This window comes from Podarcis gaigeae (assembly GCF_964106915.1).
Source record: "Podarcis gaigeae genome assembly, chromosome: 15".
In the NCBI taxonomy this organism is placed as follows: domain Eukaryota; kingdom Metazoa; phylum Chordata; class Lepidosauria; order Squamata; family Lacertidae; genus Podarcis; species Podarcis gaigeae.
In genome coordinates, this window is record NC_139692.1 from 30,473,526 (window position 1) to 30,489,425 (window position 15,900).

Here is a 15,900-nt window from a genome sequence, read left to right on the forward strand (position 1 = left end):
CACTCCAGCAACTCAGAGAGAGCGTTGTTGCCTCTGCTGAGCTGCTCCTTCACCTCAAAGCAGGGTCACTCCTAAATAAACACTCCAGCAGTTCAGCATGCTCAAACCGTAGGGCTGGACCAGCTCCCAGGTTGCATGACCGTTTTTATTTTGGGCATTGGTGTTCCCGCAGCAGCGGAACAGCGCCCACAGCAAATTAACAGAAGGCTGGTTTGTTGTAGCCTCAACATAATCGAGGCAATTTGTTTCTGGAGTTGCCTGCCGGATTAAGTGAACAGTTTGAGAGAAAGGAAGGTAATGGTGAGTACCAGTTTACTTCGTCCAGAAATTGCTCCTATTCAGCAAAGAGATTTAGGGGGGGGGGGCAAGGCATTTCTTATACTCAGGACAGCCTCCCTGAAAATGATGAGCATGATATACACAGGCCCATTAATTCCAGTGGGCCTACTCTGAGTAGGGCTTAGTTGGAGACCATCCTACGTTTATGCAGGTGTAATGATTACTTTCTAAGACAATGTGTTTGTTGGGGTGGGGTTGAGTATGCCTGGAAACAGCTGAATTTGCACTTGGGTTGAGCTTGAACTAAAGCAGAGCACAGCTTGTCCAGAGTGTGGCTTTTTCCTCGCTGCTCAGAAATCACAGTTAGTCCCTGAGACATCTGGAACCGAGGTCAGACTTTTGACCCTGAAGCTCTCAAAGCTGCTTGCTTTAAAACCCAAATGCATATGAGCTGCCTGTGTGGGTATCAGAGGAATGAGAGGCTTGTACTCTGCACATGCCTCCAAGGATTATGTCCTGAGTTGGACTGGGCTGTCAGAGTCAATGGCAGGCTATTTTGAAGCCTCATGCCACAATTGCGGGTGGGAGTGTGATTTTGTGCCACAGCACAAAATGAGGGGAAGGTTAACCCTCCCCTTCTGTGCCGTTCGGTTGTGACCATAGGCTTTTTTAAAGCTTCAATTGTCACTAATGGCTTGTTTGTTTTTAAGCAAGCCTAATTGTATGGGATGCGGGTGGCACTGTGGGTTAAACCACAGAGCCTATGACTTGCCGATCGGAAGGTCAGCAGTTCGAATCCCCATGACGGGGTGAGCTGCCGTTGCTCGGTCCCTGCTCCCGCCAACCTAGCAGTTCGAAAGCACGTCAAAGTGCAAGTAGATAAATAGGTACCGCTCCGGTGGGAAGGTAAACGGCTTTTTCGAGCGCTGCTCTGGTTCGCCGGAAGCGGCTTAGTCATGCTGGCCACATGACCCGGAAGCTGTACACCGGCTCCCTCGGCCAATAAAGCGAGATGAGCGCCGCAACCCCAGAGTCGGCCACGACTGGACCTAACGGTCAGGGGTCCCTTTACCTTTACCTAATTGTATGGGGGATCAGGACATGAGAAGGGTGAGGAACCCTGGGTCCCGGAATGAAGATTCCCTCCTTCCCCATAGAAGGCTGAGCCCATTGAAACCAATGAGATTTCAGATGTATGTTTTTTGGTTATTGCAATTATATCCCACCTTTTTCTTTCAAGGAGCTCAAGGTGGTGTACATGGTCCTCCCTCACATGAATTAATCCCTACAACAACCCTGTGAGGAAGGTTAGGCTAAGGGGCAGTAACTGACCCCCCAAGGGTCACCCAGGGAGTTTCATGGCTAACTGGGGATTTGCACCCGGTTTCTCCCAGGTCCTGGTTCAACACGACACTACTACTGCACTACTCTGGCTCTCACTAGACTTCACTGGCTTCATTCGTCCCATAGACTTCAAGGGGAACTACAAGTCAATTTGACACAATCCTATTACTGCAAGATAAGTTGCTATAAAACTCAAAGCAGTTTTTAAAAAAACACAATAAAATTATCAGCTATTGAAGCTATTGAAAACATTTTAATAAACAAACAAATAATCCAAATAAAACATACACCAACATTCTGCATGTCTGGGTAGACTTGCCTAAACGAAAACATTTTAGCAAGTCACCTGCCTGGTGTCAATTGGCAGGGAGTTCCAAAGTGTGGGTCCCACCACACCAGAAGATTGATTCATTGCAAAAACGTAATGAGAATAATCACCTAGCATGTGTAATAGTGCCAATTCCGCAGGTGGAAGCAGTCTAGTGGGTTTGTATATAGGATAAGGCAATGTTGCATGCTCCAAAGGGCTTTGTATACTAATCGTAATAACTTTATCTGACCGTTACCTTTATCTTGGAACAAATCAGCAACCAGTGCAGATCTTAGAGCACAGGCGTTAAATGCTGACAAGACCCCACTCCTGTCAGCAATTGTGCTGTAGCATTTTGCACTAACTGCACTTCAGGATACTGTGGATTTGACTAACGTTGGGCAGCATCCCATGTCAGGAATGGGGGACCTTTTTTGGAAATTGTATCTAGCAACAAAATCAGACTATACACACAATGGAAAAAGCAAGCAGTGACAACAAAATAATACAAGATCAACACAAGGAATTATTCTTCTTCTTTGATAATAAAGTTGAAATAAAAACCTATTTTCAGTCCAAGGGCCACTTTCCATTCTGAGCAACTTTTTGAGGGCCACGTCCCTGTGGCGCGCTCGGCCAGTGGCAATAGTGGGCAGAGCAAGGAATGTGAATTTTAACTTTTTAAGCAGGCAATTTTTCACACATACCCTTCTCTGTTCATTGTACAGATAAGGCAAGTGCTGTGATCACAGTTCAAGGGCACATCCCAGTCGGGCATAAACACCTGAGGAGGATACAGAGTACTGCTGTTGAGGGGCATGGCCTGTGAAGGGTGTGTGTGGAATGGGAAGAGTCCTGAGGGCCAGTTAGAGAAGTGTAGAGGGCCGCAATTGATTCCCAGGCCTTCTGGATCCCCTCTCCTGCAATAAGATTTGGTATATGTTGGAGAAGACAGCTAATTTCCTGTGGGTGTTTTTGCTTGTTTGTTTCTTTACAGCTTTTTGTCATCTTGAAGTAAACCTCTAGAAGGTTGCTGGAAATCAGGCCAAGATGACCAAGACTGAAGAAGTACCGGACAGCCATACATCTGGGGAATTTTATGAGAAATATGAGCCAAAGGAAATCCTGGGAAGGTAATGAAATGAAATGAAATATATGGGACTAATCTTGCTGGTTAATAGGCTGCATGTCCCCCAGAACCAGAATATGGATGTCAAATCAACCAGTTGTGGCAATTGGAAAGCTTTTGCCAGGACAATATAACATATATATAGAGCACAAGTACTAAGAACCCAAAACAAGTCTTGTTGGAACTGTCTTGTCAAGAGTCCCATTTCTAGCCATTGTTGTTCTCAAGTATACTGCTATTGGACTTGGAGGTTCCATCCAGCCACCATGGCCTATAGCTGTTGATGCACTATTATATTTCATAGCATGGGGTGGAGGGCTTGATCTGGCTGATGGGCCCGATCCTGAGTTCCGCCACTCCATGGCCAGCCACTTTGACAGGTGCAGGGGACTCCTATTGACCCTGCCAATCACCTTTTTTTGGACCGGTTGGCAATTTGAGAAAGTGCCAGTCACAAAATGGCTGCCTGCGGCGGGGCATAATGCAAAATGGCTGCCATGCGAGTGTGTGGCATAACACAAAATGGCAGCTGGGGGCGGGGGTTATAGCACAACTTGGCTGTTGTGGAGGGTATGACATAATACAAAATGGTTCAAAATCCCCACCTGAAAGTGGATGGACTTGGGGGCCAGTCACTTGTCTCTCAGTCTAGCCTACCTCCCATGGTTGTCATTGAGTTCCTTGAAGGAAAAGTAGGACACAAATGTAGTAATATTAGGATTGATTTTTTATTGCATTTTCTCCAAGGAGATAGCATAGCGCATAGTTCTCCCCCTCCTCAATTAGTCCCCATGACAACCCTGTGAGGTGGGCTAGGCCGGGAGGGGCACTGGATGGCACCCATGGGCACCCAGTGAGCTTCTTGGTTGAGGATGGAGTGGGATTTGAACCCTGTTTTCTCAGATTTTAGTTTGACACTTTAACAACTACACCACACTGGCCCTAGTACCTATATATTTGTAGATAGGGTGTAGATATATGGTTTAAAGGTAAAGGTAAAGGTAACCCTGCCCGTATGGGCCAGTCGTGACCGACTCTGGGGTTGTGTGCCCATCTCGCTTAAGAGGCCGGGGGCCAGCGCTGTCCGGAGACACTTCCTGGTCACGTGGCCAGCGTGACGAAGCTGCTCTGGCGAGCCAGCACCAGCGCAGCACACAGAAACACCGTTTACCTTCCCACTATAAAGCGGTGCCTATTTATCTACTTGCACTTAAGGGTGCTTTCAAACTGCTAGGTGGGCAGGAGCTGGGACCGAACGATGGGAACTCACCCCGCCGCGGGGATTCGAACCGCCGACCATACGATCGGCAAGTCCTAGGCGCTGAGGTTTTACCCACAGCGCCACCTGCGTCCCAGAGATATATGGTTTAACTCTTGCCTAAAATCTCTTTTGTCTGCTCTGCCCTACCAGGGGAGTGAGCAGCGTCGTCCGGCGCTGCATTCATAAAGTTACAAGAGAAGAATATGCAGTGAAAATCATAGATATCACGGCTGGGAATCTCTCTCCAGAAGAAGTCAAGGAGTTGAGGGACGCCACTCTGAAAGAAATTGACATACTTCAGAAGGTGTCTGGACACCCAAACGTTAGTAAGTCAGGCTTTGGTTCCAGAAAGTTCTGACGGAACAACAGCTATGAATTGGGGGGTGGCGGCAAAAAATGGAGTCTGCTGGCTGTTATTTTCACTGAAGTGAAGGACCTAGACCTTGAGATCATGCCTGTGGATTTGCTTTGTCTTTATGATTCTGAACCCTGTGTCCTGCCATTTCTCAGGATAAATGTGCTGCTGTCTCAAATGCTCTGGGTAAGAACATAAGGAGAGCCTGGCTGCTGGATCAGGCCAAGAGCGACCCATTTGGCCCAGCGATCTGTTCTCACAGTGGCCAGCAAGATGCCCATTTTAAGAAGCCCACAAGCTGGGTAGGCAACACAGCAGAGACCTCTGGGGAGATGATTTGAGGCATGGAAGAAAGAACCCTCGCAGAAATCCTTCTCCATCTCCTCAAACATAAATGCGACAAAAACTCTGGCACCCCACCCATTTCCCTTAAATGTCATCTTCTTCCCTTTTTCCAATTTTAAAAAGAACCCACACCTCATTGACATGCAAGAGTAACAAATAAAATAAAAACAATGCAACTTAAGTAAAATCAAACATATGTGCAAAATGTTTTGATGAGAATAGAAATTGCATTTGGAAAATTATGAATTGATGGGTGTGAGGAACGATGGGGGGAAATCTGGTCTGGGATCTTGTTATAAACACCTGTGCGGCAGCGTCTCGATTCCTTGTGTGACATTTGCAGTGCCGAGAGAGTAAAATTTCCATGCCATAAAAAAAAATCCTCGTTCTGCTTCCCTTGGTCATTCTCAACGGTGGACAAGGTTTTCTTCCCTGTGATAGATGGTGTTCTCATTTGACACCCCCCTGCTTTAAACCCAGCCCCTGCGAGATCCCCACATGGCCCCAGCTATCATATTTTCGATGTGCTGATGAATCAGCATTACCGTAACACACAGGCTATAACTTAAGGAGGACCAGGCACTCCCAGGAAAAGGCTTCCCTCTTCTTGCTATCTGCTCCTTGCCTCATGGCATTTGTACAGAGGTGCCTAATGTGCTTCTGGGACCCATTTGTAATTCCAGGGCTGATTACAGGGAGTTTTGACAGCAAGGGGTTGACAGCTTCTGCCTTGGAAGATTTCCTAGACATGTGCACAGTGGATCAGCCAAGCAGAGGATCGGTTGGTTCCAGGGCCAGAACCACCTAGAGGCAGAGAGACCAGGGGTAGCTTTTCATTAGTATGAAATGGCAGCAATTTCTCAGTTACTGCATCTGCTTTGCATGCAGAAGGCCCCAGTTTCAATCCCTGGCGGCAATTCCAGGTAGGGATAAGAATGTCCCACACATTGTAGATATTGCAGAACTAGGTGGACCAATAGCCTGAGTGAATATAAGACTGTTTCTATCTTCTTATTCAAATCAGAACAATGAGGACTAGAATCATGCTTTTTTCTTTGGGAAAGGCCGTAGTTCAGTGGCAGAGCATCTGCTCTGCATGCAGAAGATCCTGGGTTCAATCCTTGACAGCATCTTGAAAAGACTCAATTTATGAAACCCTGGAATGCCACAGACAGTCAGTGTTGACATTTCTCACCTAGGTGAATAGTCTGCAAGAGATATATGGCAGCTTCCTATATTCCTGTGCCCAAAAAAAGGTGCATTGGGGGTGGGGGATGGTACCACAGCATGAATCACATGAGGTCAAGGCAACCAAAATGGCCGCTGGGTTTGTGTGATGGAAAACAGGAAGATGGCGTCCTGGATTTTGGCTTCAAAGTGTTGGAGGGTATGCTAACGTCCTTGAGCTATGGGGCCTACCATTAAGCAGCCAGCAAACCTTCTGTATGTCATATGACCTGTCCTTGCCCCTGGCCCCCAGTCTCCCTCTGCCATCACTAGCCTGTTGGCGTCAGGTGTGGCGGAGACATCCATCCCATTGCCAGTGTTAAAATAAGTTTTAACTGCCAGTCCAGTCAGCTTCTGTACATGAAACGACTTGCCTTTTGCCTCAGGCAGCCAAAATGTCCCAGACTGACTTTGCTGAGTCACCCTGCCTGAGTCATGCCATCCACGAAGGATTTTTAAACAAACATACATTTCAACATTTTACAGGCATCACAGTGGAATTTATCTATTGCTTTCCTTATATGATCACATCTCTCCCAATGTGCTATTTATGCACCATTTTAATTTAATTTAAATTATTTCATACCTGCTGTTCACCATAAGGTGTGTGGCAATTATAATCTGCTCTACAGTGAAGGTGCTTAGATGCACATCTGTGGGGAGGGAGTTTCCCAATCTAGGGGCTACCACAGAGAAAGCCCTGTCCCAGCCTGTCATTCCCCATACCTCTTGGGGTCCCCTCTGCAGAGCTTAACCTCTGAGAGGGTCTGTAGGGGAAAAGGGAGTCTTTTAGACATTAGGGCCCTCAGTCCTTGGGAGACAATTATACTTTGTGGTCTTCTGGATGATGCTGGACTCAAACTCCCATCAACCCCAGGAGGTCACATGACCAGTCTGGTGGCGTGGCTGGCCCCAGGTGACAGGTGAGGAAGAGCAGGCCTGGTGGAGCTGAATTACAATGCACCATTGCTCAGGGATCTCCAGTTAAATGGCCTTGGAAAGCAGGGGGCAGGAAGGATCCTTCCCAGTCTCATATCTGGGCCAGAGCCAGTAAAGTGATCTAGACCAGAGTTTCCCAAACCTTTTCAGGCCATCACAATAAAATTCAAAACAATGAATTGCACATTTATTCAAAATCCAATTAAAGCTATTTAGTTTAACTAATACAACAAAACGAATGGACCTGATCTAGGGTTGCCAGCTTTTAAAAGTTTAATTTACACTGGGTCAGAAATGATATAAACCAGCTTCCCTGGTTGATCTTGCACATATATCCGAACTGATTTTTAACTACAGATTATCTTGAAGTAAAGACATCATCAACATTAGAGTGGTATAGAACAGTTTGTAAAAATTGCTGTCCAGAGCCCTCCCAGCCCAGTTCAGCTTTCAAGCCCAGATTTTATGGAGGTGGTGAATGCTTCAGAGGTGATCCCACATTGCTAAGAATACCATATTTTATTTTGCAGTCCAGCTGAAGGACAGCTTTGAATCCAACACGTTCTTCTTCCTGGTGTTCGACCTGTAAGTACTGGTGTTTTTTTAACCAGCGCATCATACTGAAAGAGCGAGATTTTGCCATGGGCATCCGGGCTGGGGCTTACAAACAATATAATGTTTGGAAATGGTTTGGGGAACATTTCAGCTAGTGAAAAATGCAGCTACTCGCCTGCATACAGGCTCGAGTCACCATATTCGTGGGTCACCTGTTTTGAAATCCAAGAAGATCCCTGCTGGATCAGAGCAAAGGTTCATCAAGCCAAGCCTCCTGTTTCTCGCAATGGTCAACGATAAACGTTCCCATGGCATGAAGGGAGCAGCTGTTCGTCTCTCCGCCTCTCTGTTGTGGGGCTGGCTCAGATTTCCCCGTAACCTTTGCTAAGGTCTCTGCTGCTGTCACAGATCCTTGGGGGTCTATTTTTAGCCGCCCCGCATTTGTGTAATAGCTGGTGTGGCGGCTGCTTTAACCGGAGTTTTTCCTGCACAAACATTCTTGATACATGTTTAATGCACTCTGAGTAAGCAAATTCTCCTAACATCCTTTTCAGACACACTTTTTCTTACTTCTCTTCACATATCTATTATCTGTCAAAGCATATACCATAATTCATTCATAATGATACAGTCATTAGAATTTATCCAAATGTATCTTCTGGCAGAAATTCTGATTCCCATGAGTGCTTTAAATATGTATCCTGACCTGGCTAAGATCTTACCAAGCCATATCCCCATTTCTGACCAAGCTTATCCTTTGAACCATGAGGACCAGAGGCTTTAGATTGATAGATTGATTCTTTATTGTCATTACACAAGTGCAACATTGCACAAGTGCAACGAAATTGGATAAAAAAACACACCCCAAAACCCTCAGATTTGGAGGCCAGTTGAAGTAAACATTGGAAGTTTTAGGAGTGCTGTTCGATCTGTAAAAGGGGAAAGAGGAGTTGTGAAGCCTTCAACCTTCCCCACATCAGCTAATGCCCTTTGCTTCTTATTTAGCTTATTTTTGATGTAATTTTGTTTCCCCTCCCTCAACTTAGAATGAAGAGAGGGGAGCTTTTTGATTACCTCACAGAGAAGGTGACCTTAAGTGAGAAGGAAACCAGGTAAGGCATTTCAGCCCACTCTGTTTCAACCACCCTACAGAGGCAAAATAGGGGTGATAATACTGGCCTACCACACAGGGCTGTTGTGAGGCTTGATTAGAGTTGTCAACCTATCCCCCTGCCTCTGCACCCCAGGTCTAGTTTTTTGCTTGCACCGGAGCCTGGCAAAATATTGGGAGTTGGGTTTTCTAGAGACACGAACCGCTGTAATAAGAAGTCTGGGTCTGAGCCCGAGAGAGAGAACAGATTTGCTCTGAAGACAAGTGTCCTGTGAATTAATCTTTGGACAGGATTGATTTGAAAGGGTTGATTTAGGCATGACAAGTGGCTTTGTGTTACCTGGAATGCCAGGATCTTTGTGTTATCACCAACAACTGTGGGTGGGGGCTGCTCCCCTGCTCACATTGTTTACCAACTCCCACCCAACTCCCCCATCTCCTCAGAGCATCTCATGTCCCTCCATCCTTACTTTATTCAAATCTCTCCTGTTGTTGAAAGCCACCATTTTAAAACCTGCCTTCTCTTTTTGCTCCCCACCTCGACTTCATGCAAATCTAGCACTACAAATCCTCCTATGGGGCTGTGTGGTGACAGCCTTATATTTCTATGTCTATGTTATAATTATACAATTGTAAACAAAACAACTGATAAAAAGACAAGAGAAGTATACTACAATAGCAACTTTATCTGTTTCTCGTTATAAATTTAGGGTGCATTTAATTTCCCTCTAGCCTCACTTTTTGTAGCCTGTGTGTATGTGTGTGTATATATATATATATATATATATATATATTTGCTTTCGTAGATTTTCACGGGTACAGGAATGCAGGTTTTGGTGTCCTCGGGTGTCTTCCCGTGTAAAAGTTGGGGTGTCTAGGCGACGTTTCGACGAGGTCTCACTCGTCATCTTCAGGCTGGTGCTTTCGGCTTCTTGTTACTGGAACAGAGCGGGATCTCAATGTTTGAGTTCCTATAAATACTGTAGAGGGGGTGTGGTGTCTAGCCTCCAATGTTCTGGGCAGAGAGGAAGTTCCCAGGCTAGTGTGCCTTTTCTTCTTTTGTTCCTTAATTACTTGAGAGATACCTTGAAAATCACTCAAGGTATCTCTCAAGTAATTAAGGAACAAAAGAAGAAAAGGCACACTAGCCTGGGAACTTCCTCTCTGCCCAGAACATTGGAGGCTAGACACCACACCCCCTCTACAGTATTTATAGGAACTCAAACATTGAGATCCCGCTCTGTTCCAGTAACAAGAAGCCGAAAGCACCAGCCTGAAGATGACGAGTGAGACCTCGTCAAAACGTCGCCTAGACACCCCAACTTTTACACGGGAAGACACCCGAGGACACCAAAACCTGCATATATATATATATATATATATATATATGCTTTCGTAGATTTTCACGGGTACAGGAATGCAGGTTTTGGTGTCCTCGGGTGTCTTCCCGTGTAAAAGTTGGGGTGTCTAGGCGACGTTTCGACGAGGTCTCACTCGTCATCTTCAGGCTGGTGCTTTCGGCTTCTTGTTACTGGAACAGAGCGGGATCTCAATGTTTGAGTTCCTATAAATACTGTAGAGGGGGTGTGGTGTCTAGCCTCCAATGTTCTGGGCAGAGAGGAAGTTCCCAGGCTAGTGTGCCTTTTCTTCTTTTGTTCCTTAATTACTTGAGGGATACCTTGAGTGATTTCTTGAGTGATATCCTGAGTACCACTTAGGTGGGTCATTAGGTGTGGATTAGTTGCTAAAGTCTTTGTGTCTTGACCTCTTGAACTTTGTGAAGAGTTTTCCTGAGAAGATGGCTGTATTGCACTTAGTTGTGCTTTGGCTTGGCTTCGTGTATAGGGGCGAGCTGTGGTTTTGTGGCTTGTGTCAGCCAGATCTGTGTAGGGATTGCAGGGGGGTGCAGCATCCGGAGGTGCCACCATGGATTGGCTACTGGATGGTGTCAGTAATTCATCTGTGGAGAGGGTCTGGGTTTGGGTCTGGTGTGGTTGATTGGTGTTGGCGTTCTGTGTGCCTCTGGATCTGGTGTCAGTTTTTGTGGGGAGGGCTAATTTCCAGATGTCTGGCAAGCGGGATGTGTCGTCACGCTTGTTCATGTTGTGAGGGTGTTTCTCTATCTCGATGGCTTCCATGATTATTCTCTTGTGGTGATGTTCCGTGTTAAAGAGCAATTTGGAATCTGCAAAATTAATTTCGTGTCCTGTTTCTTTCATGTGTTGGAAAAGAGAGGAAGTTTTTTCTTCTTTTTTGACGGCATTCTTGTGTTCTGCGATACGTGCATTTATTCGTCTGTTTGTTTGTCCAATGTACGTGGCTGGGCAGACTTTGCAGGGTATTTCATAGATCCCTTGGTTTTCCAACTGGATTTTATCCTTGGGGTTTCTGAGGATATTGGCTATTTTTTGGTTGGTGCAAAAGGCTGTTTTGATATTGTGTTTATGGAGGATTTTGCTAATTTTATCTGTAGTGCCCTTGATATAAGGAAGGAGGGCCATGCCATTGTTTTCTTCTGTGTCTTGGTTTTTGGGGGGTGTTTCCTTTTGGATTAGCTTCGTAATCCTGTTTTGCTGGTATCCATTGGCAATTAACACATTTGAGAGATTCTGTAACTCAGTTGTCAAGTGGTCAAGGTATCCCTCAAGTAATTAAGGAACAAAAGAAGAAAAGGCACACTAGCCTGGGAACTTCCTCTCTGCCCAGAACATTGGAGGCTAGACACCACACCCCCTCTACAGTATTTATAGGAACTCAAACATTGAGATCCCGCTCTGTTCCAGTAACAAGAAGCCGAAAGCACCAGCCTGAAGATGACGAGTGAGACCTCGTCGAAACGTCGCCTAGACACCCCAACTTTTACACGGGAAGACACCCGAGGACACCAAAACATATATATATATATATATATATATATAAAATTTATTTCATAAAATTTATACGCCACTTGGTTGTACAAAAAACTAACCTCAGAGCGATTTGCAAAAATAGATAAAACAATAAAATTACCAATAAGAAGAATTAACAATAATTTAAGACTTTTGAAAAGGTAAAATAACAATGGACTAAAAATAGATTAAAACTCGTGCCAGCTTTCTGAACAAATTAGGGTTATCTAATCAATGTTTTAAGAAGGTGCATAAAAAGAGTACATTGAAGGCACCTGCCTGATGTTAATAGGCAGAGAGTTCCAAATTGTTGGTGCTGCCACACTAAAATATTGAATTGTTTATGTTTCTCTTTCTCTCTGGGTTAGGCAATGTGGTGCCCTCCAGATGTTGCTGGACTTCATCAGGCCCAGCCAGTATGGCCAATGGTCAGGGATGATGGGAGATTCCGGCAACACCTGGAGGGTACCACACAGGCTCCCCTGATCTATCCATCCATGCATCTACATACCGGTACTTCAGCAAAGCAGTAGGGAACAGGGACGCCCATCTTCTACTTTGGATGGTTTCCTTTTGCTAAGAAGCATCCGCTCTCTCTCCCTGCAGGAAGATCATGCGTGCTCTCCTGGAAGTCATCCAGTATCTCCACAGCATGAACATTGTCCACAGGGATCTCAAGCCAGAGAACATCCTTCTGGACGATGACATGAACATCAAACTGACCGACTTTGGCTTCTCCTGTCAGCTGCACAGAGATGAAAAGCTCAAAGGTGGCATGGCGGGCTTATGGCAAAGATTGGAAACTGTGGGGTGGTGAAGATGGAGGCTGCATTCTAACCCCTGCCCCTTAAAAAAAAAGAGGAGGAAGCCGCTCCATATCAGGGGTGGGAACCTTTTTCAACCCAAGGGCACATTCCCTTACAGTTTGTTTTATTCATCTTGTGTCCAGAATGGGAGCAAATCCAACAAACATTATTGGTGTTCCCTGTTGCTGTTTTCTGCCCCCAAACCATGTATTGTTGATGAATTTCCCGCTAATTTGCATTGTGTTCCTTTGCCCTGAAATGAATGGCGTGAAATTAGGTAAAATTTTGCCATTGCTAAGAGATGAATAATGTAGTTTTTGCCAGAAGGTGAACTGCAGTAGAAGGGAAACAGTGTTGCATGCTGTGTAGACAGAGCGGAGTAGAAATAAATTCCTTCCTACAGCCTTAGTTTTAAGGGATGCATTCTGCTCCAGGGCCGGAGGTTCCCCATCCCTGCTCTATACTGAGTCCATCTAGTTTAGTATTGTGCACACTGGCCAGCCAGGGTTTCAGACAGGGGTCTTTTCCAAACACTTACCTAGAGGTGCTGTAGATTGAGCCTGGAAAACCTCACTGTGCAAACCATGAGTCAAAGCCCTTCCCCATTTTACAAGCCCAGGATCATACAGTCCTGCAGCATCTGTCTAGACAAAAAATCCTGAAACTGGCATGTTTCCCACATGCATCTGGTTGACCATTGTGAGAACAGGATGCTGGACTAGATAGGTCTTGGTGCGATCCAACAGGCTCTTCTTGGGTTCTTAACTTGCTTTGAGCCAATGGGTTTAGCAGGATTTTAATAATAATTAATACTAACTGATATTACTTTTAACAAGTATTTAGCTTTTTATTCCTTTTCTTTGCAGAGATCTGTGGAACTCCTGGCTACTTGGCTCCCGAAATATTAGAATGTTCCATGGATCCAGACCATCCAGGTTATGGGAAGGAAGTTGACATGTAAGCAGAACCAATATATCATCATGGGGTGGGGGAGTAGGCTTACCTAAAAGATCACAAACCCCTTGAGAACCTACCTGGGTGCTCAGGTACTCAGGGAAGCACCTTCTCTTGATCCCATCAGCACCAGAAGCACAGCTGGTGGTGACCCATGAGAGAGCCTTCCCCATGGCTGCTCCCAGATTGCAGCATTCCCTCCCCAAAGAGGCCAGACTGGCTCCCTCCTTGTTATCCACCCACCGGCACACTATTGGAATTACCCAACACTTCTATCTTCATCCACCCTTCGTTCTCCGTGACTCTTGGTGCGCGTTGTGTCTGCTTTACATTATGCACAGCTCAGGTGGAGATGCATTTAATTATGGGGGTGGGATTGCTTGTTTCAGGTGGAGCACCGGGGTCATCATGTACACCTTGCTGGCAGGATCCCCTCCATTCTGGCACCGGAAGCAGATGCTGATGCTGAGGATGATCATGAACGGGGACTACAAGTTCGGCTCCCCGGAGTGGGACGATCAGTCGGACACCGTCAAGGACCTGGTGGGTGGTGTTTCAAGAGGGAGGGCAGAAGGGCCATAGCTCCGTGGCAGAACATCTGCTTGGCATGCACAAGGCCCCGGCTTCAACCCACACTATCTCCAGGTAGGGCCCCTCTACCTGAAACCATGGAGAGCTGCAGCCATTCAGTGTAGACCAGGCTTCCTCAACCTCTGCCTTCCAAATGTTTTTGGCCTACAACTCCCATGATCCCTAGCTAGCAGGACCCAGTGTTCGGGGTGATGGGAAAACATCTGGAGGGCTGAGGTTGAGGAAGCCTGGTGTAGACGATAGTGAGCAAGGTGGACCCAACGGCCTGGCTGCATATAAGGCAGCTTCCTAAGTTTCTGTGAACAACAGATTTAAAGTATAATATTTTGTTGTTTAAGCAGAAGGGGCTGTAGCTCAGTGGTGGAGCATATTCGTTGCATGCAGAAAGTTTCAGGTTCATCTCCATAGGGTAGGGAATGTCCCACTTCTGAAACCCAAAGAGTCACTGCCAATCAGTGTAGACAATACTGAGCTAGATTCAGGGACAGACTTTGGTAGTATGGTGTCCTGAGCAAGGAAAACATTTGGTGGGCCCCTTGCCCATATATTTCTTATTTTCACAATAATTCCTTTTTGTACTTGGGAGTAGGTACTTCTATTATTAGCCCCCTTGGCTTGGTGCCCCATGTGGGGGAACCGCCCACACCACCCTACATCTGGCGTAGCTAGATGGCCTGACTCTGTATAAGCAGTTTCCTATTTAAATTGGCCCTTTGTTTAGAATCAAGAGGACTAGAATCTTCCTTTATTTTCAGTATAAGTAGCTTCTTATGTTCACTTACCAGGTCTCCTGACTCTCAGGAAGAAAAGGCAACTCAAAGGACAGAGGTCAGAACAATTACAAACAGAATACAGAAAGTGAATTGAGATTTTTCCCCCTTCCACACTTATAATGCCAGACCTTTAACTATACCACCTGAATTTTCTGGGGTGCAATTGAATCCCTCTTGAAAACAGAGACGGTCTGAAAGGGTCCACTGTCTCTAAATCCCACGGGTGACCCCTCATTCAAGGCCTGAAAAATTTATAATCAGGCAAGCAAAAGAAGAGAGAAGAGTTTGATTGCTAGGTATGTGCCAGGCTATGATCTGCGGCTGGTGAGCTCTGATTGTCGCAGGGCAGATGGCAAATTGTCTGGGCTCCAGTTCGTGCCTTAGCAGCCCCAGAAGCCTTCCTGCAGCCCAATCCCAGCTCTTCTTCCTTTGCCTACAGATCGCCCACTTCTTGGTGGTGAAGCCGCAACACCGCTACACCGTGGAAGACGCCCTCGCCCATCCCTTCTTCCAGCAGTACGTCGTGGAGGAGGTCCGACACTTCAGCCCCTTCCGGAAATTCAGGGTAAGGGAGTTAGCCAGGTCCTGCTGGGGGGCTCACCTGGCCCAGTGTCTGACTCCCAGATGTTGTTTTTCATCATAGAATTGCAGTCCTTTCCCCCTTCTTTAGCTGTGATTATTGCATTGCTGGGGGTTGAATATGACCCTTGAGATCCTTTCCAGCTCTAAAATTTTATGACATGGCCTGCTGTGCACTGGAAGCTCCTCCTTGTTCTTTTTATCACTTAACTCTCATTTCCTCAGGCATCATAAAGCTGTGCTGTCTGAGGCTGATAGGAGTTGAGAGTCCAAAACAGCTGGTGACTGCAGCTTGGGGAAGACTGGTCTAAACCTAGTAGTACAGATGTCCTCTGTAGAAGCTGACCTAAACAGGTTTTCCCCTCCCAAAAGTCAATTATTGACGCTGAAGATCATTTCAAAGCAGTTAAATTGATATACTGTAGATTCCTCAGTCAAAAGACAGGTGATGAGT

The 15,900-nt window shown here is 46.0% G+C and overlaps 1 protein-coding gene across 3 annotated transcripts in view; it reads left to right on the forward strand.

Annotated features, from left to right (window-relative positions):
- PHKG1 (phosphorylase kinase catalytic subunit gamma 1) overlaps positions 1 to 15,900 on the forward strand; it is an 18,289-nt gene continuing 2,389 nt past the window's right edge. For 2 of the 3 annotated variants that reach the window (XR_014558343.1, XM_083714725.1), the window contains exons 1-9: positions 1 to 300; positions 2,931 to 3,066; positions 4,474 to 4,649; positions 7,720 to 7,774; positions 8,791 to 8,856; positions 12,350 to 12,513; positions 13,416 to 13,506; positions 13,893 to 14,046; positions 15,307 to 15,432. Coding sequence is in view for 2 of the 3 variants with exons in the window: in XM_083714725.1 (XP_083570851.1) it covers positions 2,984 to 3,066; positions 4,474 to 4,649; positions 7,720 to 7,774; positions 8,791 to 8,856; positions 12,350 to 12,513; positions 13,416 to 13,506; positions 13,893 to 14,046; positions 15,307 to 15,432 (915 nt within the window). In the remaining variant the exon portion in view is untranslated. The remainder of the gene's footprint in view (positions 301 to 2,930; positions 3,067 to 4,473; positions 4,650 to 7,719; positions 7,775 to 8,790; positions 8,857 to 12,349; positions 12,514 to 13,415; positions 13,507 to 13,892; positions 14,047 to 15,306; positions 15,433 to 15,900) is intronic. The other variant, XM_083714726.1, reaches the window with a different exon arrangement.